General features: G+C 29.7%; 1 protein-coding gene across 1 annotated transcript; it reads left to right on the plus strand.

The window, feature by feature from the left end:
• The first annotated feature begins 8,417 nt into the window (after positions 1–8,417).
• Positions 8,418–27,527, plus strand: LOC108723409 (uncharacterized). Its single transcript, XM_018449166.1, is given in 29 exon segments — positions 8,418–8,689; positions 11,389–11,824; positions 11,942–12,089; positions 12,187–12,460; positions 12,598–12,768; positions 12,833–12,930; positions 13,048–13,182; positions 13,274–13,572; positions 13,648–13,733; positions 13,816–13,940; positions 14,077–14,289; positions 14,373–14,616; positions 14,701–14,833; positions 14,917–15,179; positions 17,028–17,059; positions 20,121–20,162; positions 20,165–20,441; positions 22,164–22,599; positions 22,727–22,874; positions 22,967–23,240; positions 23,498–23,595; positions 23,690–23,824; positions 23,918–24,216; positions 24,282–24,367; positions 24,444–24,568; positions 24,698–24,910; positions 24,985–25,219; positions 26,045–26,177; positions 26,261–27,527. Coding segments are annotated over 29 exon segments (5,745 nt in total). The 5' UTR covers positions 8,418–8,487; the 3' UTR covers positions 26,646–27,527.
• Positions 27,528–27,580: the final 53 nt, after the last annotated feature.

Raw genomic sequence — 27,580 nt, forward strand, 5'->3', positions numbered from 1 at the left:
CTCTCATTCGAAATAAATCTATTAGAAAAAACGTTCGGCCTCGTTGGGGAATAAAGGGAGATCTCGCGAATATGAGGTAATCAAACGACGATCTAAATTAGAATGCTGGCGTGCTGTACAATCAATTATGTACCTACGAATCAAATTCATTCGTGGCCTTCTGAATGACTGTTTATGTATTTAGACTTACCGCGTTTATATCGAAACTGTTTCGATATCTCGAAGTCAATTCCGTAATTATGACACGATATAGAGCGCGAATCATTATCGATTTCTAACGCTGTTATAATATCAAATAATTAAGTTAGTAAATTTTTTAGATACCATCACTATTAGCTGAAAATTAATATTTGTCGCACCTCATAGAAAGCAAAAATTAATAAAACGATAGAAGATACGTATGTAAAATCGATTTAATTTTAATGTTTATTAACCATAGATGACAAAGCTATAGCTCATATATGCACAAGTAAATAGCATATTTCTCGATTTATCTCGACATAACAGCGATAAAGATTCCCCGTGGCATTGTGTCGCTTTCACTGTCGAGTATCACGCCAGTCGCATTTCTCGTTCTAATTATTACGAATACGTGATGACACTGAACCAATTTATTACGAGAACAAAAAATATAAGTATAATAAATCTTTCATAACTTAAAAGACATAAAAAGAAATTGGAAAGGGCAATAAGAATCAGGCGCAGAAGACGTCGCGCAAATAATACACTCATAAAGCGTAAAACTTCTTTATTCTATTAAACGTGCTTACATGTTTCGGCTCTTTTGAACCTTCTTCAGAGACAACACAAACTAACATATATAAACTGTAAATAAAAGTTATCTTGTCATGGTGAGCTCCCTTACATCGAGAATATAAATGCCAGAAATTAAACCCAAATAAGAATGAAAGAAAAAGAAAAAAGAAAGTAAATATTGGAAATATCGAAATAGAGAATATGGAAAACTAATTTATCAAAAAACTTTAAGATTATAATTAATTATCCCGAAAATAAGGACGCTCACCGTGATCAAAGCACCATATATCGCACAAACATTACTATTAATAATTCAAAAACCGGTTCTTGATATGTTGGCCAGTCAGTATCAGACACAGTGAGTCACTTTTAGATTTAGCTAGTATTTTTTGAGATTACAAATGGGAAAATCTAATTTTTTGAATTATTATATTTATAATTATATATGGTGCTTTGTGATTACGGTGAGCATCCTTATTTTCGGGATAATTAATTATAATCTTAAAGTTTTTTGATAAATTAGTTTTCCATATTCTCTATTTCGATATTTCCTTTCTTTTTTCTTTTTCTTTCATTCTTATTTGGGTTTAATTTCTGGCATTTATATTCTCGATGTAGGGGAACTCACCATGACAAGATAACTTTTATTCACAGTTCATATACGTTAGTTTGTTTTGTCTCTGAAGAAGGCTCAAAAGTGAGTCGAAACATGTAAGCGCGTTTAGTAGAATAAAGAAGTTTTACGCTTTATGGGTGTATTATTTGCGCGACGTCTTCTGCGCCTGACTCCTATTGTCCTTATTCTTTCTAATTTCTTTTGATTTATAAGGAGTCTTTGTTAGTTTGATTTATTATACGGATTTAAAAGATATATTTTAAATACAAGATATCCGAAATCATCTTACAAATGATAAATTTACTAAAAAAAAAAAAAAACAGTGACATTAAGGCTCAATTAGATTGAAAATCAAATTAAAATAATAATGAACTACCAAGTAATGTTGTTTTATCGTTTATTATAATCATCAAAAAATTTTAGCAATAAACATCTAGCTTGATTATATTATTTCAAATTTACTTTATTATAAATTTATTTCATTTTTCCATTTAATTTTTCACAATTACAGAATAAAATGAGCATTCTTAATACACATTTACATATATATATATATATACATTATTGTTATATGATTATAAACATTTTGATATTAATATTCCAAAAGTCATAAAATTGCGCGCGAAACTACATAAAAGCATTACACGCGGATGCGATTAGAAATCGGCGATTGGCTGTTAGCTCTGACATAACTCCATAGGTGACGCGATGGCAATCGAATCACTATTACTTACATAATTAACAAGCGATTCGATGTTGCGCGGCACGGACCCGAATTCCGCTTGTCTTCCGTAAATAATCACCGTGTATTAAATTCAAGTTCGATCGCACAGTCTCGAATAGCGATTTCGCAAAACGATTGTTATAAAAGCGCATTATTCGAACGCGTAAAACTAATTGCGTAATGCGTGGTAGTTATAATAATTAAAATCTATCATTTTATTATAGCGGCTTGTAACAAATATCGAACGATTAAATGATGCTTCTATCATAAAAATCACTATCGCTCAATAATCGCGAACAAATATTTTAACAATCGAGCAGTTTACATAAATTTTTGTGAATTTATATTCTATATATAGAGCTGTATACGTTTCACAATAATGTGAGTATAATGTGTGCCGGTGATAGCTGAGATTGAATGAAGAAGTAACATTTTCTCTATCAATTATGTCTATTATTTAACATCCTGCATACGAATAGATAAATTAATTAAATTAATTTTACGAAAATAGTTTAAACTAGTGAAACACACCAAAGAATTTAAAATTACTTCAAATAATACACATGTCCAAAATTGAGATAAACAAGGTATTTTAAAGATATAACAAATTCGGTTGGACATACATATTCAAGTCATTGTACAAATTTAATTTGAGTGTAAAAGTGATACAAACATTTCAAATTATAAACTATATATCTTACCTAACAACATATTAAAGTGTATTTCATGATTTAACCGGTTTCTACATTGAAAGAGAACTAAATTTTAATAAATACTTGTTTAAATAATTTAAGTAAAAATATTTATTAAATTGTAAAAGCATATATTTATTTGATACAAAAACCATTAATTTGATTTAACTCATTTTTAATCATTTCTTTTATTGAATAAATATTTGTAAATAAGTAAATGTTTATTTAGTACTATTCAAAGAAATATGTATTAAGACTTATTAAAATTTTTTCCATGATATATTTATAATAAACATCGATCTTTACATCAATTTATGTATAACATTTTTAATGTGCAGCAATATGCATTGTGTCCAATCAAATTCGTTATTAAATATGCGATATATAAAAGAAGTGTTAATAATATCTTTAACTGATATGAGTTTATATATATATAAGTTTATATTATATATATATATATAAATTCTAGACAAACAACTTAAGCGTTAAAGTTCATTAAAAATTTATTATTAAAGTATATTATTAAATTATTGAAATAAATTCGCTCGTTTTATATTATTCTGAAGTGTGTTCCACTAGATATTTCATCATTCCAGTATATTAAAAAAGTATTGAAAGGATCGCATGATTTTGTGACTGGAATAAAAACTTTGATTTTAGCAGAAATATTTTTTAATTTATTCTCTCTCTCTCTCACTCTCTCTCTCTGTCTTACACTGATATTTTTATACGACTATTTTTTCTTTTTGCTTTATTATATCTTTTTTACAAGATTTTCTTGCGAATTTATATTATCATAAATACTTGCCATCAGTACAGCTACACTAATTTGTGCTGTCGTATGCTTATTCATACAAATCTTTTTATATATCTACTGTGATGGTTTAGAGTCTTTTATTGCGACCGAAATAACCGTTTAACAAATTCGTAGATTATAATTAATTCAAGCGCGAAATTCCCGCGAGAGGCCACGATTTTTTTTACTTTAAACATAAATCTCAAAAGAGTAGTATAACCAGTATGAATCACTTTTCTTTTTTAAGTACAGGGAGCCATAAGCTTTAAGAGTGTAGTTTATAGGGGAAATAATATGGTTAATGTGAGACTTAAGACGTCAAAACGAATGACGTTTCGTCGTAGTTGCATTCTAGTTCCACACGAATGTAGGTTTTGTTAAGACAATATCGATATAAATATATATATGTATATATCAACGCTGTATTTGTATAAATAAATTATTGTTATCGATACAGACTCCACATCGATGCTGTTTTCATGTTGTACTTGTCATTACTTTACATTTACAATACATCACGGATTAATGTAAGAATGGTAATATTTCATAGATGTAATAGTTACATAACAATCTTGGACTCATTAATTGCGTTTGTTTATGTATGCGATTTACTTACCTATTATCTGAGAGTCAATGTCCCCAGCCCGCGTTTCACTTTACAAGGAGCGCAACACAAACACGAGGTACTGAGTGACGAAATTGCAATTTATCCCTCGTCGTAGATCGCACAGATTGTGTATCCTCCGTAAAGTGCTAATAATTGCTTTGCTTAATCACGCATATTCCTAGAACAGGCACATCTTTACGACATAAGTTTACGTAACTCTGTATTATGAAATTTCTAGATTTTCGCCCTGTCCGTGTTACATACTTGGCATCGTTTAATCGTGCGTTACGTGTTTGCAAATCGTGATAAAGATATATTCCCTCGTGTGCATAAGTTTCGGTCAGACATTTGACAGTTTACCGAGAGTCAGACGTGACTGTTTTACGATCCCTACAATGAGATTTGCCGGATGTACATACGTAATAGGTCATTCATATATTTCACAATCTTACAAGGATGATATAGCAAGAATTTATAAAATAACGTTATAGAATAAATTTTCAATCTTGTAAGTGACAAAAAAATAGAGTATATTAATTTTATGAGCACTCATTGTAACCTTATATCATAATTATACTTTACAATTATGACATTTGAAACCATGATTGTATGTATACTTAATATACACGAAATGCATCAGTAATGTGATAACTTTAATCAGTATCATGACTCATATATTAACAAATAATTCTATGTTAAATAGAACAAATAAGTGATCTTTTTTTTATTTTTTTATTATATTTTTTTAAATTTTTGTCTATCTTTAAATAATTATAGATACAATCTTAATATTTGAATAAGTTTTGTGATAAAAATTAATTTCCTTTTGTTTATAGACAGTTTAAAACATTATAAAGACATTGTGACTTCAAAATTTACATAAACAGAAATCAAAAGTAGAAACCAACAAGGCAAATGAGAGCATAGCTCAGTTATTAATATGCAAAATAATATTATAAAAAATTTCAACTCCTTTATTCCAAAATTTATGATGTCATCTAAATAATTTGTACGTTTTGACTCACTTTCTTGTCCACCTCACAGTGAAATACAAAATTAGTGTGTATATATTCTCTGTATGTCAAAATTGAATCAACAAATTGTTTTATTTTTGTGTACATTTTTGAAATAATAACTCCAAACGTGAATTAATAGTACTAAAAATAAACTCAGTAGGGTAATCATTCTTTAATAAGGTATTCCCTTGTAAAAAAGTACTATCACGCAGTAATATTTTGAGGCACTACTGTACTACTGCACTATTATACTACAGCAGTAATGTAGTGATGCAATAGTGCAATAGTGCAATAATGCCGTAGCGCCTCAAAACACTATTTCTTCATATTCATATGCAAAAAAATGATCTTAATTTGCGTTCTGACATTGAAGGCTTACATCATACTTATTTACTTTTAATGGATGCAATATAGATTTTATCGCTTATTTATGTCTACCATATATATCTATCATTTAACTTAACTGTTTTTAAGTGTTTTGTGTATGTGACATACACATTCCCTTTTTTAAATATTTACTCTATTAATCAGTATGATATATCCGAAAAAAAAAAAAATTTATCAGTTATGTACATGACGCTCTACTATACGGATGTTTTCTGGTTACATTATGTTTGCGATGATGTTTAATTTCGATATTAATTGTGATTCAAAGCTTTAAAAGGGTTCCTGTGTTTATTAAGGTAAGGCTCTTTCTTATTTTAAATTATTTTAATATTTTTAATTCTTATTAATTATTGATAATTTAATATATTGTTAACAGATTTCTGCTACAAATCTGGCAATTTGTTGATGGCTCAATTTTCAAATGCAGAGGATGTACACACACTAATTTTGTATTTCCATGCTGAGGAGAACACCAAAGTAAGTCGAAACGTACAAATTATTTGGATAACATCATAAATTTGGAATAAAGGAGTAAAAATTTTTTACTTTGTTACTTTGCGTACTGATAACTGTTTTGTTCTCTCATTTGTCCTATTACAAGATTACTTTTGGAGTAATATAAATTAGAAACTTCAATAACGATGATTATGAATTTTGACATTAAAAATTTATATAACAATATGTAATATTTAAATATTACTATGTAGAACTATAATGTAAAAAGAATTCATTCCAATTTCACATGATAAAATTCATCGTATGATTTAATCTCATAATGTGACAATATAAATGAATCAAGCGCTTCTAATTGCACTTTCGAAAATATGGTGTAGGAGCGCTCCATTTATTAACCTCGCCTCGTGGCCGGTGACCGTTAATTACATCAATTTCAGCAGATAAATGAACGCGTGCGTACATGATGATTAATTCAAGCCAATTTTACTCGTGAATTTAAATGCAAGTCGTCGACATCGTGTCACATTCAATTAGGAACAAGTTTTATTAGAAAATTCTTTTGTATATCGCCGCCAATTTAAACAAGCAGTTTCTTCCGAATAATAGAGCGAGGAGAAGATTAAGAAGTGAAACTGAATAATAGGTTTTCAATTAAAAGATGCTTCTATTATACGACTTTTAATTTAGTTTCCTTTGCATTGTGTTTTAGAACTTATTGTCGTATACGTTTTTTGTATCTTCTTCGCATAATATTCTTTGCATTTCAGTTTATTATGTAGCGGAAGAGTTCGTGAATAGCGAATACATGAAAATTATATGAATATGTGTGAAAAATGATTATATCTATAATTTTTGAAGAAAAATGAGAGAGTATACACTAGAAGAAAAAATTGGCTGGATATGGCACAGTATTTTACCATCTAAATTGCTGCAGCAACCAATCTTTTCTTTCCATGTAGAATTCTAAATATTTTCCTGCATTTTTGTTCTCAAATAGGAATATTAGTGATAATAAAATCGTCAAGAATGATTCAGGGAAATCTGTAATAGATTTCCGCATTATTACAATATGATCGAATTACTGTGTAAAGAGCGAATGAATATTTTCTAAAAAACATTATTAATTAATAAAATTGTGTTTCTTCTTGTGATTTATATCTTCTTTATAATTTATTTCTAAGAAAGGAAAATTACATCAATTAGTGATAATTCTGATGATAATTTTGGAAAAGAACAGATAAGAATTAGACTTGCAATCATTTGAACATTTTTTGCAAACATTTTTAAAAAATGCAAATAATTGTAGAATAACTTCCTGAATTATAAAATATGCTAATTAGAAGAAAAATTAAATCGTTACATCAAATGCGCATAAACACAATATATATCAATGAATATACTATATACGAGTATCAAGTATTTTTTATCGTTTCCCCCAAAAAATATTTCTTATATCTCATAATGCTATCATCAGTCTAATTAAAATTTTGCGGTATCATCGCATTAAATTATGATTACATCGATTTAATTAGAAATAACCCGCAAGAATAATACAGTTGATACAGGTGTCAAAAGTAATTGACTCTTGTTAATCAAATAGATTGAGAAATTTTGTGTAAAACGGAAATTTTTCGTACAGAGAGAGATAAGAACGTCTGTTATAAAAACAATACGACAATTACATATCCTCACAATTAGGTTTTGTACTGTGATTGAATTGAACAACTTGTTGTGATATGCGTAAATAAAGTAATCGTGCCGATGAAATAATTCGAAGACAAAAGTCACATATCCTAGAAAGCGTAAACGAGATAGCGTACCAAGGCCTTATTCGCTACTTCACAGTAGACTATAGTGTGACGCAGAGCATTTTCTAACTTTAATAGTTAATTTCAAAAAAGTCATCGAGAGAATTTGTCGTGCATTTATTGCATATTAAACTGATATAGATGCTGTTTATATCATGTAAAATTGAAGCAACTGTTGATTAATCGCACATATTTAACAGTTATGCGTGTCAAAAGAATATTCAATCGGCTAATTGTATTGTTGTTTTTAAAATTATAGAGCGAATGAGATTTTATTTAAAATTGAAGAAATAACGAAGTATACAGAATAGTCTCCTAACCCGTAATAAATAATCTTGCACTGAACTAAAAATATTTCGTTTCGAAGCTGTGATTAAAAAAAAGAAATTACACATATTGTCATTTATTTTTGAGACTTACATTTAAAAAGTCTAAAAACTACATCTATTTTTCACATTTCGAATAGTTATCGACAAGTGTTGTTGACATTGCAATTTATCGATTTTTCTCCTTACAGGTGTTCAATAATCTTCTTTACGTTTTGCGTAAAATATTTGAGAATTTACAAAGGGTAGTAAATTAAATTACGCGTAGTAAATTAAATTTCCCTCATTGTATGCATCTCAATAATGGGCAACATCAAAGTCGAAAACCGACCGAAAGGCGGCGCACCTCGCCTCGATGTAGCATCAGCAACGAAATCGGAGTCACTTTGTCGTAACAATTCCTGCAGCGTCTGCTTTATCCTGAGTTTAATTTGCATCTATCTGGCAACATTAATCGTTCTACTAGATCAAACTGTCGTCGAGGCAGCAAGCTACGATCAACATGGTAAGAGCATAAAAATTCAATTGTCAGTCTCAAAGTGGAGTTTCTCAAAAATTGCTCCTGTATTAATAATATGTCATGCTTACTAATTATGTCGTAGATCCATAAGTTTTTGAAAAAAAAAAAAAGATTATTCTGCAAAAAAAATTACAAAATCGCTTTAAAATATAAATCGGCATTTAGCGCGTTTAACGAAAATTTAATATTCAACATGTTTACACTTAGGGCCAGTTTCACAACTCACGATTAACTCTTAACCGAGATTCAATTTGTTTCTCATCTCTTTTCAATTCTAAAATTAGAAAGAAACAATGAATAAGTTAAACCTCGGTTAAGAGTTAACCATGAGTTGTGGAACTGGGCCTTAGTCAACGCAACCGGCAACATGACAAGCTTCTTGGGTATCTCATATGAGTGTCATGATTTCTTGGCGGTAGATTTAAAAATTTTTTGTAAATTCTAGCAGTTCTCTTCAGTATGGTGAAATAACACAGTGAAATAGCATCTTTCTATATTTTACGACTAGTTGGAGCCTCTTTTTTTTCGAAAATAAACAAAAATTACTTCACTCTATGACGAAACATTTTTTACACTTTTTTACAATAATAATAATAATTCTTATCCGAATAATTTACCTGCATTCAATATAATTAAGAAAATGGAACAAATTATGTCTATTCTCTCTCCTAAGAATATTATTTAAGTTTGGCTGGTAATTAGCTAATTAGTTAATGTTGCGGGTAAAGAATATTTAAAAGAATTTATTGAGAAATTTATTAATATTTTAATGAAAAATAAAATTATGATTAGATTTTACTAGAAACAATTAGATACGATCTATTACTGGATACAGTTCTTCTATCGAAGAGAAAAAGTGAACTTTATTGTTATCAGACTTATTATTTAACAAAATTATTTTCAATATATCAAAAGTTATTTTTAAAACTTGAAGTATAATTATCGATTAAATACGCGACACGTTCACACACCTACGAACTGTTCAAATCGACTCAAAGCGAACTCATGTTCAATCGAAATCATGTTCTAATTTGCTGATCAGCTGATCGGGGAAAAACTTGTGCGCGAAAAATGAACCACATTTTACTGGGGCTCGCTATTATACGTTTAAACGAAAATACGTTTACACGTATAATTAGTATATCCGTTTATTAGAAACGTTTTTCCAAATATACGTGTAATTAACTATACGAAAAATGAACCACATTTTACTGGGGCTCGCTATTATACGTTTAAACGAAAACACATTTACACTATAATTAGCATATCCGTTTATTAGAATCGTTTTTCTGAATATTTTCACTTTTTTTATATAAACGTTTATCCCTTTATTAAGGAGTGTGACGAATTGAGAAAATGCAAAAAATTCGATTTTTAATTTTATTAAAAAACGTTAAAATATTCGAAAAGATGTTTTTCATAGATGGATATGTTAAATATACATGTAAATGTATTTTCGTTTAAATGTATAATAAAACACGTATATTCGGAAAAATTCTTTTATAAACGGATATGCTAATTAAACGTGTAAACGTTTACCTTCAAGTAAACGTTTTTTTGAAAGCGAATATAAACGGATAAACGTTTTACATTTACACGTATCTTCGAAAAACGGAATAAAATTAGAGATCTACATTTTACAGCGATCTAGTTACAATAATTTAGTTTATAATAATTAATTTAATAATTTATAATGATTTAAATTAAACAAATATTTTATATTTGCATCTTAATAAAAATATTATTTCACACATCCATAACGATCAAGGTTCAGTAAAATAACTGTTACAATTTATTTAAAATGAAAAATATAAAATGAAGTGCAGAAACTCATTTAAAATATAAACTTGCAGGAAGCGATAAAAAAACTGATACGGCTTATTTAAAACAGAAAAACGTAAAATATTCAGAAAACGTACTTAAAATATCTGATAAGAAATAGATTAGAATAAGTTATTTAAAATAATAAATACTAAATAACTCTTATTTTTTTAAAGCTATATATTTTAAAAAATTTGTTTTAAATACGATCTATCCTTGGCTGATATAATTTATTTAAAATAAAAAATATAAAATACGTTCTAAAAACTTATTTAAAATATTAAATAAGTCAGAAGTTATTTAAAATAATAAATACTAAATAACTCTCTCTCTCTCTCTTATACTTTTTTTATTTTAAAACATACATTTAAAAAAAAGTTTATTTTAAACACAATCAAGTCCTAATAATGACGAACCTCTTTTTCTCTCTCTCCCTCTCTCTCTCTCTCTATTTCTCTCTCTCTCTCTCTCTCTCTTTCTAAAAATATTTTATATTGAGTTCCCTTTTGGCTCAATCGGTAACTAAATTTTGCTTTTAATTTATTGTAGAATAACATCCGGCCTTTTATTTCCTTATTGATTACATCAGCATATATATAAAATTAATCAAATATAATCTTAATCAAATAAAAACTATAGCCCGTATTCATAGTCAGGTCTTATATTTAAAGCTTCCTTAAATTTATCTTCAGATGCTCCACGAATTATTTCATTGGCTACTGAGCATCTCAAGATAAATTTAAGGAAGCCTTAAGTACAAGATCTGACTATGAATACGGACTATTTTCTAGGTATTTATCCGAGCAATTTACGACTATTATTTATAGATAATTATTAATTAGAGATAATAATTCTGTTTGCAGATTCGAATAGATCAGAGGCATATACAACATCGTTTGATTCCAATGAAAGTTTTATATTACCAAAAAAAGTCATACCTCTCCATTATAATATTTACTTACATCCGAAGCTTAAAGAGGGTACATTTTCCGGAAAGGTGACCATTCTCATTAATGTCAAACAGGATTACAACAAGAGATTCATAGCTCTTCATCAAAAGAGTCTCAATGTCAAATCTGCAAAATTAATGATGTACGATTTAGATAAAAACTATGAAATTAACATCTCTTGCATCAATAAACCTTCCAAATATGAGATTTTTACGATATTAACTGAAAACGAGATTAAATCCGGATTATATCACTTGAGTTTAGAATTTGACGGAAGTCTAAAAGACAAAATGGACGGATTTTATTCCAGCACATATCAGTATACGAGTGGTAAAATTAATAAAACCAGGTAATATAAATTTATCATTTTACAAATAATGTACAAATTTTGTGATAAATTTAATTTACATTCGTTTTTAATTTCGCGATGTGATAAAATATATAATGTATCTTTTTTAATCAACAGGTACATTGGGACTACCCAGTTCGAACCAACTTATGCTAGACAAGCTTTTCCGTGCTTCGATGAACCCCATTTGAAGGCAAAATTTTCGATAAAACTGGTTTATCCTATGGATAATGGCTATCATGCTTTGTCCAATATGAATGTAAAGGTAGACGAATAATTTTTGGAGGCATTAATTGTCATTTCTTCCGAAAACCTATTAAACTATTAAACAGTTTATTGAGGAGTTATTTTTTTTGTTTCAGAGAACGCAGGTACATACACCGAAACGTAATCTAGCAACAGTGACCTTTGCAAAAAGTGTACGTATGTCCACGTACCTAGTTGCTTTTGTTATTAGCGACTTTATCGGCACAAGTAAAATGGCAAAGGGCTTAAATGGGCGAGAATTTCCGGTTAGTGTTTATACCACAAGACTTCAATCGAAGGAGAAAAGAGATTTTGCAGTGGATATTGGTGTAAAAGCTATCGAATATTTCATAAACTTATTCAAAATAGATTATCCATTACCAAAACTCGGTAAATATGCAACAATAGATTACAAAAAAAGATTTATTAATTAAAATACAAATAAATTTGTTATATACATTTAAAGATCTCGTAGATTTATTAAATTCGGAAATATATGTATATACAAAACTTTATCTATTATGCAGATATGGTTGGAATTCCCGATTTTAAATTTGGCGCTATGGAAAATTGGGGCATAGTGACTTACAGAGAAACAAGGTTGATTTATGATGACCGTAGTAACTCCATTTATGATAAGCGCGCAGTAATTATCGTAATCTGTCATGAACTAGCACACATGTGGTTTGGAAATCTCGGTAAATATATCATATCTCAATTAAATGTGGATTAATGAAAACATAAGCTTCTTTTTTTTTTCAGTTACTATGAACTGGTGGAATGATTTATGGCTCAATGAAGGTTTCGCTACATTTATGGCTTCTAAATGTGCAGACGCGATTGTACCAAACCAGGGATATGTTAGTTTCTCAAAAATGATATAATCATACATTGATATAACAATTTAATATATGAAGATATATCAATATATACATAATATAGAAGATATATCAATAATATATAAATATTATTTTCAGATGGAGGAATTTCCTATTGAAGTAATGCAGAATGTGTTTGTTACTGATTCAAAATTAAGCTCTCATCCTATCGTTGATAATGTCCAAAATACAGCTGATATTGCATCATTCTTTGATGACGTATCTTATCAAAAGGTATGCGAATCTAATACTTTGATATAGTAGTTTTTATACTGTTTACTAATTTTTTATCTCATTTATTTACTCAAACTGCTGTCTATTTTAGGGATCATCTATAATCCGCATGATGGAAAATTTCTTTGGATCTGATGTCTTCTTCGGTGCAATTAGTACCTATTTGAATAAGTATGCCTATAAGAATGCAGAGACGGGGGATCTCTTCGAGGTTTTGCAAGATGCAGTTGGAAACAAATTAAATGTAACAGCTGTAATGGACACTTGGACGCGACAAGAAGGCTTTCCCGTTATTAACTTGGAAAAGTCTGAAAACAAATTTATATTAACTCAGAAACGATTTTTGGACGATCAAGATGCCAAATTCAATCCTTCAGAATCCAATTACAGGTGAGTTGCTTTATCTCGAATTATTTTATCTACTGTAATTGGCAAATTTATTTCAAATTATGTTACATCTTACAGATATCGATGGACCGTACCCATTACTTATATCACTAACAGAAACAAGAAACCCACTCTTGTATGGTTCGACAGGAATGCGAATAAATGTTAGATTTTGTAATTTATAATCTTTTTGTACGAATTGTTTCCACGCTATTTGATTCTTCTTCTTATTGTAAAATTTTACAGTGGTGATTCAGGTCGATAGACATACCAAATGGATTAAATTAAATGCAGGTCAAATTGGTTTTTATCAAGTTAATTACAAAAAGGAATGGAAAACTTTCAAGGAGTTGTTTCGTTCTTACCATACGGTAAAATTACGCAATTTTTCCGATTATGCAAATTATAAACAAAAAATTATTACTTTATAGATTAATACGTTATTCTCGCTTTCTAATTAATAATCTCTTTGAAAGTTTACTTACACCTACTTTTTTTTTATTGCAGAAAATATCCCCATTGGATCGAGCGAATCTTTTGGGCGACATGTTTAGTTTAGCTGATGCTGGTGAGATCGAATATGACACTGTAATGGATATAAGTGTATATCTCATCAAGGAAAATCATGCTCTTCCATGGATGGTTGCGAAATCGAAATTGATGACAATGCATACTCTGTTAGCTTCTTCATCTAAACCGTATATTGCGGACAAGTTTCAGGTAATATATTAATCATATTGTTACAAATTACTTTTCAATGCCGTTATGAATATTATTTTTTCATGTACATGATACATTTTTAGTCTTTCATATTGAGATTGGTAGACGCCGTCTACAAGAATAATGTAGCTTGGCTCGATAAGACACACACAACTAAGGATGTGCCGTTAACACACATGAACAGAATACTGCGATCTACGGTAATCGAATTGGCCTGTGCAATGGGTTCACCTGAATGCCTAAAAAGAGTCGGAGAGTTTTCTAAGGAATGGCTGATAGAAAAGAAGCCGCAGCGTCCTGATATTCGCGAATTGGTTTATTACTATGGTTGGTCTATCTAACGTAATCATCCATTTCCCGAAATCATTCGATTATCGAAAAGTTCTAATGGAATGTAAAATCTTTCATTAGGTATGCGTTATCATTCAGATAAGAACAAGTGGAACGTCATGTTCGAAAAATTTAAAAACGAGACTGATCCTAATGAGAAAAATAAAATAATGATAGGATTATCAGGCATAAAATCCACTAAAGTTTTAAAAGAGTTAGTATTAAATCTATTAAATTGACAATTTTTAAAACATATTTCTTAATCAAAATTAAGTAATAATTTCTATTCTTTTTTAGGTACATTACCAGAGCAACTAATGAGAAATATGTCCGTACTCAAGATTTCTTGAGATGCTTGACTATGATTTCCAGAAATCCCAATGGAACATCATTGGTGTGGAACTGGGTACGCGAGAACTGGAAATTTTTGGTGAATAGGTACACTCTGAACGATCCATATCTTGGTCGACTTATACCATCCATTACGCGTTCCTTCGCTACACAAAGTAGACTAGATGAGATAAAAGCCTTCTTCAAGAAATATCCTGAAGCTGGTGCCGGTGCTGCTAATCGAGCCAAAACTCTCGAGATAGTCTCAAAAAATATCAAATGGCACGCTAAAAATGTTAAAAAACTTGATAAATGGTTCTCAAAAAACTGGGTGCTTAATAAGTCCTATTAAATGTACCAACACAGTATGTCGATATACAAGACCGCTGAAAAAGATGAAAGACTTAACATACATCGATTTTTAATAATTATATTTAAAAGCAAAGTTTTCTTAAATCTTGGTATCATATTCCTTAACTGTTGAAAGTATTACCAGTAGTTTGAAGATAATTAATTGTGATTTTGTATGTTACTACGAACAGTTGTTACGAAGAAGAACATCATTCTTACAAAATATGGTTAAGGAAAATATTCAATATATCAAAATCACATTGTAATCAAATCTTTTGATTTAGTCACACAATTTTTGTGGTAATGGTTGCCAGGTATCCTAAATAAGAAGGCAATTTTTATTATATCTATCACATTTTGTTAACACTAGTAACTATTATCTTCAAATGTAGATTTTTTGTCTCATAAGATATATGAAAATTCGTGAATGTGTTGAATCTATTACAAAATCACACACACACACACACACACACACACACACACACACACACACACACACAAATCGCATTTTTCAAATAGCCAGTGATTAATAAAATATTGTAAAGAAGGATGATACATTTTTTTAAACATGTTTATTTTTAAAGAATTAAATATCAATCTTAATATTTGAATAAGTTTTATAACAAAAATTATTAGTTGTCTATTGCTTATATAATAGTTTCAAGATTAAAATATTTTGGAAATATTGTGACTTTAAAATTTACTAAATTTAAAATAAACTAAACTTCGATAATAAGTATGACATTATAAATTTAAAATAAATAAAGATACAGGGTATATAAGAGCCAACCGCAGAACTTGATGCCTAAATTAAATTATATTTTTAATGTACAGATCATAAAAATTCAAGAATGATGTCCAACTTCAAGAATATCATACGTTGTTGCTTTACATACATTTACTTTGCATATTTCTACTTTATATAAACATATTTTATAATATTAAAAAATATTATAAAAAATATTATTAGGAATTATTATACAATGAAAAAATTTAAAAAATATTTTAATTGTACATGAAATCATTCACACATATAAATTAATCTTATAATGCAACAGTATGAATGAATCAAGCGTTCCTAATTGTACTTTCAAAAATACGATATGAATACGCTCTAATTATTAGCTTCACCTCGTGACTAGCTAGAGGGGTGGGAGTCGTTAATTATATCAATTTCGACGGATGTTAATGAACGTGTGTGTACGCGACGGTTAATTCAAGTCAATTTTGCTAGCGAATTTGAATGCAAGTCGGCTGTCACCGACATTGTGTAATATCCAATTAAGAACGATTTTCGTTAGAGAATCGGCTCTTGCCATACTGTCACCAACGGCACTTAAACGCGCAGTTTCTCTCGAATGATCGAGCGAGAAGGAGATCGAGAAGTGAAATTGAATGATAGATCTTTAACTAAGATACAGTTCCACTAGATGTTTAATTTATAAGTCTCCTTAGCGTTGTGTTTAAGTACTTCTTATTGTATTTCTTGTACTTCGCGTAGTGTTTCTTGTATTTTAATTTACTGTGTAACGAAAGAGCTTATGGGAAGCAAATATATACAAAGTATGTGTGAATTTGTGTAATGAAACAATTATATTTATAATTTTCAAATAATAAATAATAATTAATATTGAGAGAATAGAATTCTAAGAAATAAAATTCTATTTTCCTGTACTTTTCTTTTTAAATAAGAATATGTGAAAATATAAAATCGTTAAAGTTGAAAGAATTCTCAGAAGTATTTGTAATAAATCGCATCGCATTATTGTAATGAGCGAGTGAATATTTTCTGGAAAATATTATTAATTAATAAAATTGTTTTTTTTCTAGTAATTTGTATCTTTGTGATTTATTTTTAGACAAAAAGAAACTGCTTTAATTATTACAGTGAGAGAATTGTGACAGCAATTTTTGAAATGAGTGGATAAGAAATTTTATAACTATTTTGAATATTTTTGAATATTTTTGACAGCAATATTTTAAATGAACAAATAAGAAATTTTTACAATCATTCAAACATTTTTTTCTGAATTTATCATTACAGCATACAACCGAATGTTTAGTATAATATTTAAATAAAATAATTTAGTAATTCTAGAAATGCATATATAAGATTCTTGCATTTAAAGTAGCAATGCAAAAAATTAATAGAAAAGTAACTGGAAACTAAATCGTTACTTTTTAAATAACTACAACTGTAATGTATTACTTTTCAGAATTCTGTTATAATTTCTACGATACCAACGCATATTGTGATCACCTTGACTTCATTGAAAGTGACGTGAAATCGAGAAACAAAAAAAGAGAGAGTTGATAGAAATGTTAAAGCAATACAAGATCGTTGTCAATCGGATAGACTAGAAAATTTAATGTAGCATGGAAATTTTCCAGATACACAGAGATAAGAACATTTGCTATAAAAACTCTACGAGGGATCGCATATTCTCATTTTTGTTTCGTATAATAATTAGCTTGTTACTCGATATGCGGGTAACGTACCGATGAATTAATCCGAGGACGAAAGTCACGTGTTCTAAAAAGTACGAACGAGCAAGGTGAGTTTTATCATACTACTTCGTAGTTTTATTTATACTGTAAGCTGCATGAAAAGGTACCTTTAGACGTTATTACTTCGAAATACGATTTGTCCTGAACTAGAATAGTGCGACACACACATTATCTATTTAATCTCTTCGGTCGAATAAAAATTTGAAACACAGTAAGAGAATACTGCTTTATTTAATAATAATATATTTTTTAATAAAATTGTACATTTATTATTTGCATAAGAAAGTAATTCAAATTTTTCAATAATTAATTCGTAACAGTCTTATGAAGAAATGACGCAACGAATCATATTTCAATCGAAGTTTGCATGCGCGACAGAACACGTGTGCATTCTATAGATAGTGCGCCACGCATTAATTTATCTCATATATCGAGTGCAGTGGACTGTGGCGCATGCCTCTTCCTAACTGCAATAATTTATTTCTAACAAGTCACCAAGAGAGTTTGTATCGTCATTTATTGCCCACATTAAGCTCATATAGATGCTCTCTGCGTCACATAAAATTGGAGCACAAAGACCCATTTTGATCAATTACACTGTTCGACAAAAAGTCACTTTTTTCTTTTTGAAATGCCATTACATATACCTAATACATTCCCCGAAGATTTTTTCGCGATGTTAGCAGAATTTTTATAGCATATCAGGATATTGAGTAAATGGAGATGAAATATTTGTAACCATTTTCAACATTTTTATAACGGCATAACAAAACCTTGTTTTTAAATAAAGTCTACAGCATATAAAATACAATTCAAGAATTTTCAAATGAATTTTAGTTTATGATTGTACGACTTATTTTCATTAAGTTAAATTATTTGAATTTTAAATTTCTGTATAAATTTCACAAGTTTAATAAAAAAGACTTTTTTTCTCTTTGAAGTGTCGTGGCATGTATTATACGTACTAGAAAGATTTATTTACGCTAAATATGATGCTATCGTCAGAAGTTTTAATTTTTTATTAAATTGAAATATAATGGGATGATTTTTGGTCTTCACTATATTAAAAATCCTGATACACAAATTCTAATGATGGCATCATTACAAAAAAATCTTCGGAATATGTATATATACTATAACATTTTGAAGAAAATTTGATTATTGAATAGTGTTATACATGTTTACCAATCATGTATGTCGGAAAAATATCTAATCGAATAGTTTTATTGTTATTTTTACAATTACAGAATGGCCCAACTCGCTATAAATAGGGAAAGTGGAGTAATTATGCGCAGTGATTAATTGTGCGCATTCTGGTTTGACACTTTCTCGATAGATGGAGATACTACCGCGGGGAAATTTTTAGGCTAGAGGTAGATACAACCATAAGTTATATTATTTAAAAGTGTAATTAATAGTCAAAGAGAGAAAAAGTAAAATTGTATATTTTGAGAATAATTTTGACATCAGAACATAAGACGGTAAGTCTTATTATAGTTTATATTACCGTAAAGTATGTTATTATGTGTGTCTTTTGAGCTATTATTTATTGAACTAAATTAAAAAGTTTTTGAGTAATCGTGTTTCTTATCGAGTCAGTTTGGCAAATACATTTTGAAATATACGCAGTTACCCGTCTTGCATATGCTGTATGACTATAGCATTGTTTTTTTTTTCGTTTTTTCTTTGTGTTATTTCAGATGCTTCGTAAATATAAATTGGACTAATTGTAAGACTCAGTTACAATTTAATTTTTCCAATTTTTTAATTATTTTTTCAAATTTTGTATTAATTTTGTATTAACTAATATATTGATTTAATAAATATATTTTGTTATTTTCTCATTATCAATATTCCATAAAACATTTATTTTATTTATTTCCTACAATTTTTTTGCTTTGCGCACAATTACCCAATCTATACGCACAATTAGACGACGAAATTTTTTTGCTTTTACTGTTTTTACGTTTTATCAAATACAACATTATCAAATGAAGAATTGTTCAATGTGAAAATGGATTATATATCGATAAAAGAATATTTATAGTTTGAATTTATACGCTTATATATCGAATTCAACTTCAAAAACTACTCCATAGCATATAATTCCCCTCACTTTCTTCTAATCGTTGAATTTCAAATGTTTGTTTGGAAAAGATTGTAATTTAAATAAAAAACTATTTACACGCATTTTCAATTTGTTTTTCATCCATTTTAAAAAATATAAAAATTTACATTTATTGTTTATTGTTTATATCTCGAATAGTTATTCGACGTTAATTTTATAATTATCGATTTTTTTTTCTTTACAGGGATTTTTGATCATCTTCTTTACGTCTCGCGTAAGGAAAATCCTCTTCTAAAGGATATTAAATTAAATTATTCGGTTTTCTTTTGTTTTATCCCAATAATGGGCAACAACAAAGTCGAAAGCCGACCGAAAGGCGGCGCGCTTCGTCTCAATGCAACACCAGTAACGATATCGAAGCCACTTTGTAGTAACAACACCGTTTCCGCTCTCCTCTGTTTTACCTGCGGTGCTTGCTTTATCTTGAGTTTAATTTGCACCTGTCTGGCAATATTAGTCGTTTTGCTGGACCATACTGTCGAGGCAACGAGCTACAGTCGACACGGTGAGGATTCAAAAAATTCAACTGTTATCAGTGATAAAGTGTACAGTTTCTACGATCAAAAATTGCTCTCGTTTTAATGTCGTGCATATTAACTACGTCTCAGATCCACAAGTTTCTGAAAAAAGAAATTGTTCCGTAAGAAAAAGACAAAACTGTTCGCAAAATACAAGTACACTTATAGTTCATTTAACGAAAGCTTATCAATGAGTTATCACCTTTGTCAACGCAACCGGCAAAGTAACATAAGGCCTGTTCTTTTTGGCTGAACTTTTGCACCAGTTCATCTTTCTTCCTTTTCTCTTCAGGAAGAAAGAAGAGGAAGAAAGACGAACTGGTGCAAAAGTTCAGCCAAAAAGAACAGGCCTTCTGTCTCACACGAGTCTCGTGATTACTTGGCGGTAGATTTAAAAGTGCCTTTGTAGATGATGTTCTCCTGAGTACACTGGCACAGCAAAATAGCATCTTCCAGTATTTTAAAATTTGTTGGTCTTTTTTTGGAAAATATACGAGTCACTCACATATTACTGAAGATAGATTTTTTATACTTCTTCAAAAAATAATAATAAATTTTATCCGCAAATGATTTGCCTGTATTACAATACAGTTTCAAGAAAATATGACAATTTATGTTTATAAGAATAATAATAAAGATTATTAACAGATAGAAAAATTTATTAGAAAATTTTTATATTTTTAAAAGAGAATTACAATTTAACTGTAAAGTTCTTCTGTTGAAAAGAACTTCATATTATCAGACTTATTATTTTTTGACAGGTAATTTTCGAAATATCAAAAGTTGTATTTGAAATGCATTTAAAGTTCGGTTATCGATTACACATGTAAACATTCATACGTCCATGAACTACTTAAAATAAGAGGTAGGAAGGAAACCTATATGAGCCAAAGGAGTTGAACGGTGCATATAGGCATTAAACTATATATATATATATTGTTTATATTTTTCCTAATACAATTACAATTGTATAAATAAGTCACATATTCGACCCAGGTTTTTGTCCTCTTTATTTATTGATAATGTGAGATAATAAATTCCGATTGAATCTTCTATCCATAATTGCAGTCTAAATACTCCGATTTCATCAGTCAGGTGTTTAAAATAATTAGAATCATCATGTTAAAGTACTTAATACATATATATATACATAAATAGATAAAAGATGAGATTTTAGAAGATGTGATGAATATAATAGCCATATTAACAGAATGCTAAATCTATTTAAACTGACAAAAAGCGAGTGTCCACTCAGTGCTCCGATTTCATGATCAGCTGATCAGAAAGAAACTCGTGCTTAAAAAATGCTTTATATTTTACAGCGGTAATGTGTAATATATAATTTAAATTTAGCAAATATTTCATATTTGCAATATAACGCAAATATTAATTTACTATAATACTGACCATCCAAAATAACACATCACCTTCTAAAAATATTTTATTCGGATCGTTACTCTGACTTGGTTATAGTTCTCCTTAAACTTCTAGGCTAAATCAAACAGTAGCTAAATTTTGTTTTCAATCTACATTGCGGAATAATAACCGGCATTTTGTTCCCTTATTGGTTACATCAACATGTAAGATCAATCGAACATGATATTTGTCAGATAAAGACTTTAAGTTTATCTGCGTGCAATGTGATAAGTAATGATTATTTATAGATAACTAAAGATAACTATTACATAATATATTAATTCTGTTTGTAGATTCGAATAGACCAGAAGCATATACAATAATGTCTGATCCTGATGAAAGCTTCAGATTGCCAAAAGAAGTCGTACCTATTCATTATGACCTTTACTTGCATCCAAAACTTAAAGAAGGTACATTTTCCGGAAAGGTGACCATTCTCATTGATGTCAAACAAAACAACAATAGGACATCCATAGCTCTTCATCAAAAGGATCTCAACATCACATCTGTAAAATTAATAACGTATGGACTAGATGAAGACTATGAAATTAATATTTCGTCCATCAGCAAGCCTACTAAATATGAAATTTGTATGATAACAACTGAAAACGATATCAAATCCGGATTATATAACTTGAGCCTGGAATTTGATGGAAGCCTCAAGGATAAAATAGTTGGATTTTATAACAGCAAATATCAGTATAAGAGTGATAAAATTAACGAAACCAGGTAATATAAACTTTTTCTTTTACTAAATAAAAACTGCACAAACTTTATAATAAATTTAATTAATTTTTTATTCATTAATATAGTAAAATAGATTATAATATATTCCGTATATTTTTTTAATCAATAGGTACATTGCAACTACCAAATTCGAGCCAACTTATGCTAGACAAGCTTTCCCGTGTTTCGATGAACCCAACTTTAAGGCAGAATTTTCGATAAAACTAGTTCATCCTATGAATGATTGCTACAGTGCCTTATCCAATATGGATATAAAGGTACGCAAATAATTTTTGATTGCAATAACTGTCACTTTTTTCGAAAAACTGAAATTGTTAAACAGTGTATTGAGGAGTTATTTTTGCTTTAGAGTACGCAACTACATACACCGGAACGTGATCTAGCAACAGTGACTTTCACAAAAACTGTACCCATGTCCACGTACCTAGCTTGTTTTATTATCAGTGACTTTGTTGGCACAAGTAGAATGGCGAACGGATTAAATGATCGAAAATTTCCGATCACTGTCTATACTACAAGACTGCAGTCGAAGGAGAAAAGAGATTTTGCTTTGGATATTGGCGTGAAAGCTGTCGAATATTACATAAACTTATTCAAAATAGATTATCCATTACCAAAACTCGGTAAATATGCAAAAATAATTTATGAAAAAAGAATAATTGATTGAAATAAAATTAAATTTGTTATACATATTTAACTATCTCAATAGATTTATTTTCAAGTGTACATTTATATATATATATATATATAAAACTTTATTTATTAATGTCATTAACGTAATCTGTCACGAATTGGCGCATATGTGGTTTGGAAATCTCGGTAAATATTTTATACAAATTAACTGTAGATTAATAAAAATGTAAGACATACTTTTTTTCAGTCACCATGAAGTGGTGGAATGATTTATGGCTCAACGAAGGTTTTGCTACATTCATGGCATCTAAATGTTCAGATGCGATTTTACCACATCAAGGATATGTTAGTTTTTAAATAATTTAATTATACAGTGATATAAATGTGTAAAATAAGATATATATATATATATATCTGTAATATTTAATATTGTTTTCAGATGGAGGAATTTCCTGTTGAAGTAATGCAGAAAGTGTTCGTTCCCGATTCAAAGTTGAGTTCTCATCCTATAGTTTATAATGTCCAAAATGCAGACGATATTACATCATTCTTTGATGGAATATCTTATAAAAAGGTACGTGAGTGTAATACATTGTTTGATAATGATTTTTGAGTTTTTTATTAATTTTGTATTGTCTGATTTACTTATTCGAACTGTCTATTTTAGGGAGCATCTATAATCCGTATGATGGAGAACTTCTATGGATCTGATATCTTCTTCAGTGCAATTAGTACCTATTTGAATAAGTATGCCTATGAGAATGCAGAGACGGCGGATCTCTTTGAGGTTTTACAAGATGCGATTGGAAACAAATTAAATATAACAGCTATAATGGATACTTGGACACGACAAGAAGGCTTTCCTCTTGTTAACGTGAAGAAGTCTGGAAATAAATATACATTAATCCAAAAACGATTTTTAGATGATCAAGATGCCAAATCCGATCCTTCAAAATCAAGTTATGAGTGAGTTACTTTATCTCGAGATATTAATCGATAAACTTATTTCAAAATTACGTTACATCTTACAGATATCGATGGACCATACCTATTGTTTATATCACTAACAGAAACGAAGTACCTACTCTTGTATGGTTCGACAAGGATGCAAATGAAGGTTTTACAACCTCTCTGCATGAATTATTAATATCATTTTCTCATTTTCTCTTATTATAAAATTCTATACTTTACAGTGGTGATCGAGGTCGATGAACGTACGAAGTGGTTTAAATTAAATGCTGGTCAAGTTGGCTTCTATCGAGTTAATTATAACGAGGAATGGGAAACATTCAATAAGTTACTTCGATCTCATCATACGGTAAAAGCATCACATAATTTTTTATTTAATACAAAAATTATAATAAATAAAAACTATGATTTACTTACAGATTAATACATTATTCTTAATTTCTTCGAAGAGGTTTACTTATTATATTTTTTATTACAGAGAATATCAATGTTGGATCGAGCAAATCTTTTGGATGATATGTTTAGTTTAGCTGAGGCCGGTGAGATCGAATACAATACTGTGTTGAATATAAGTATGTATCTCACCGAAGAGCATCATTCTCTTCCATGGGCGGTTGCAAAGTCGAAACTGATGACGATTTATACTCTGTTAACTTCCTCGACTGAACCATTTATTGCAAACACGTTTCAGGTAATGTCAATCGAAGTGTTATAAATTATTGTCTGACGCCATTGCAAATATTATTTTTACATAATCCATTTTAGTCTTTCGTCTCGATATTGGTAGACACCATCTACAAGGATGTATCTTGGACCGTCGATGATGCAATTGAAGAAGATGTGCCGCACATTGATAATAGAGTGCGACCGACGGTAATCGAATTAGCCTGTGCAATGGGTTCATCTGAATGCTTGAAAAGAGCCGGAGAACTTTTCAAGGAATGGCTGTTAGAAGAGAAGCCGCAGCATCCTGATATTCGCGAATTGGTTTATTACTATGGTTGGTCTATCTAATGTGATTCATTCCCTATATACAGGGTGTTTCCAAATTAAATGGCAAAACTTCGGGAGCGTGTAGAGGAGTAAAAAACTAAGAAAAAAAGTCCTATAGACATATGCTCCTTTTTGCTTTGTTTCGCAGGAAATCACGAAAAAAGAAAAAAATATATTTAATTTATTATTTTAATTATTTTATTTATAAACTTTTTAATGAAGATTTTGTTCGAAATGTGCACCTCTTGCAGCAATACAAGCATTGCATCTGTCAAACACGGCTCTTGTAGCAGCCAGGCACTGTTCTTGCGATATTCTGTTCGCTGCAGCTACGATACGATTTCTCAAATGTTGCTCTGATTGAATAGGCGAAGAATAAACTTCTTGCTTCAGAGTACCCCATGCATAGAAATCTAATGGCGTTAAGTCGGGCGAACGAGTTGCCCAATGTACTGCTCCTCCACGTCCAATCCATCGTTGTGGGAATTTTCTATCTAACCAGGTTCTAGCGACTCTGCTGTAATGAGCAGGGCATCCATCTAATTGAAACCACATTTCAGTACGTTGTTGTAATGGGATGTTTTCTAAATAGTCAGAAAATTCATTCTCCAAGAAATTTAGAAAACGGTCCCCATTTAATCTTGCAGGTAAAAAAAACATTTTTTTTCGATTTCTCTGAAACGGAGCAAAAACGAGCATATGTCTATAGGACTTTTTTTCTTAGTTTTTTACTCCTCTACACGCTCCCGAAGTTTTGCGATTTAATTTGGAAACACCCTGTATATTATTTGAGTATCAAGAAATTTTAATGGAACGCAAAATCTTTTATTAGGTATGCGCTATCATTCGGATGCAAGTGAGTGGAGTACTATGTTTGAAAGATTTAAAGACGAGACTGATCCTGGCGAGAAGAATAAAATAATGGCAGGATTAGCAGGGATACAATCCATTGATGTTTTAAAGGAGTTAGTATAAATCTACTCTTCGTAATTTTTAAAATATACTTTTTATTAAAATCAGATAATATAATTTAACTCCTTGTTTTTAGATATATTATCAGAGCAACTGACGAAAGATTTGTCCGCGCTCAAGATTTCTTGAAATGCTTGATTATGATTTCCAAAAATCCTGACGGTACATCGTTGGTGTGGGATTGGGTACGCGAGAACTGGGAATTCTTGGTGAACAGATACACGTTGAACGATCGATATCTCGGTGATCTTATACCATCCATTACAAGTTCCTTCGCCACACAAACAAAGCTGGACGAAATAAAAGCTTTCTTTGAGAAATATCCTGAAGCCGGTGCCGGTGCAGACGGTCGAGCCAAAACACTCGAGACAGTTTCGAAGAATATCAAATGGCTTGCTAAAAATACTAAAAAATTCGATAAATGGTTCTCAGAAAACTGGCCATTTAATAAAACCCGTTAAATATACAACAAAAATATACAAGATAGCTGAAAAGGAAGAAAGACTTAATACATACCAATTTTTAACAGTTATGCATAAGAACAATTTTTTTAATCTTAGTATTTTATGCGTTAACTGCTGGAAATCACTGGTAGTCTGAAGATAACTAATTGTGGTTTTGTATGTTAATTACTGTTAAAAAAAAGAAACTGTTCAATAAGAACGTCAAAATTTTCTTGCGAGATACGGTGCACAAGAAAATTGTATTCAATACGCTGCAATTACATTATGTGTGATGAAATTTATTCTGTCACGTAATTAATAATTGTGGCAGCATTATCAGATATGCTAAATACGAATTAAGGTACATATGCATTTGTGCGAAGCATATACCTTTTATGCAAGGCATTTATAAATCTTGATACTGAAATATATACAACTTTATAGAAATATAATTTTGCGATTAAATACAGCACGTTTAATATTGTCAACTAACGATCTTTTCCCTAGTTGTAAATCTTTGATTGTCCTGTAAAGCCCATTCTACAATTGCATAAGCGTATGTAAATGATTATACTCTTCTTATATTCGATTGTGATTGATCAATTTTTACAATTATAATCACTTATAACTACGCAATTGTAGAATGAGCTTAGACATAAAAATGAAAATTCGTAAAGGTCGGATCTATTATAAGCTTCATCGTATTACGTTTTATTTCTCTTATAAGTGGTTTAATACACCTTGATTGGCCCGTTATGATCAATAATATAACGTAGAGAGGGATGATAAAAACGTTTTAATTCATCATAATACAGTGCGCGAATATTTCTTGCGATACTACGCTCCAAATGCTCTATATTACACAATATCTTTCCTTCTAAAAAAATTTTTATAAATTTATAAGAGACAGATTTTTCAAAATACAGATTTATTTAAAAAATTATTTGCGTAGT

This window comes from Mycetomoellerius zeteki, unplaced genomic scaffold (assembly GCF_001594055.1).
Source record: "Mycetomoellerius zeteki isolate Tzet28-1 unplaced genomic scaffold, Tzet1.0 scaffold232, whole genome shotgun sequence".
NCBI lineage: Eukaryota > Metazoa > Arthropoda > Insecta > Hymenoptera > Formicidae > Mycetomoellerius > Mycetomoellerius zeteki.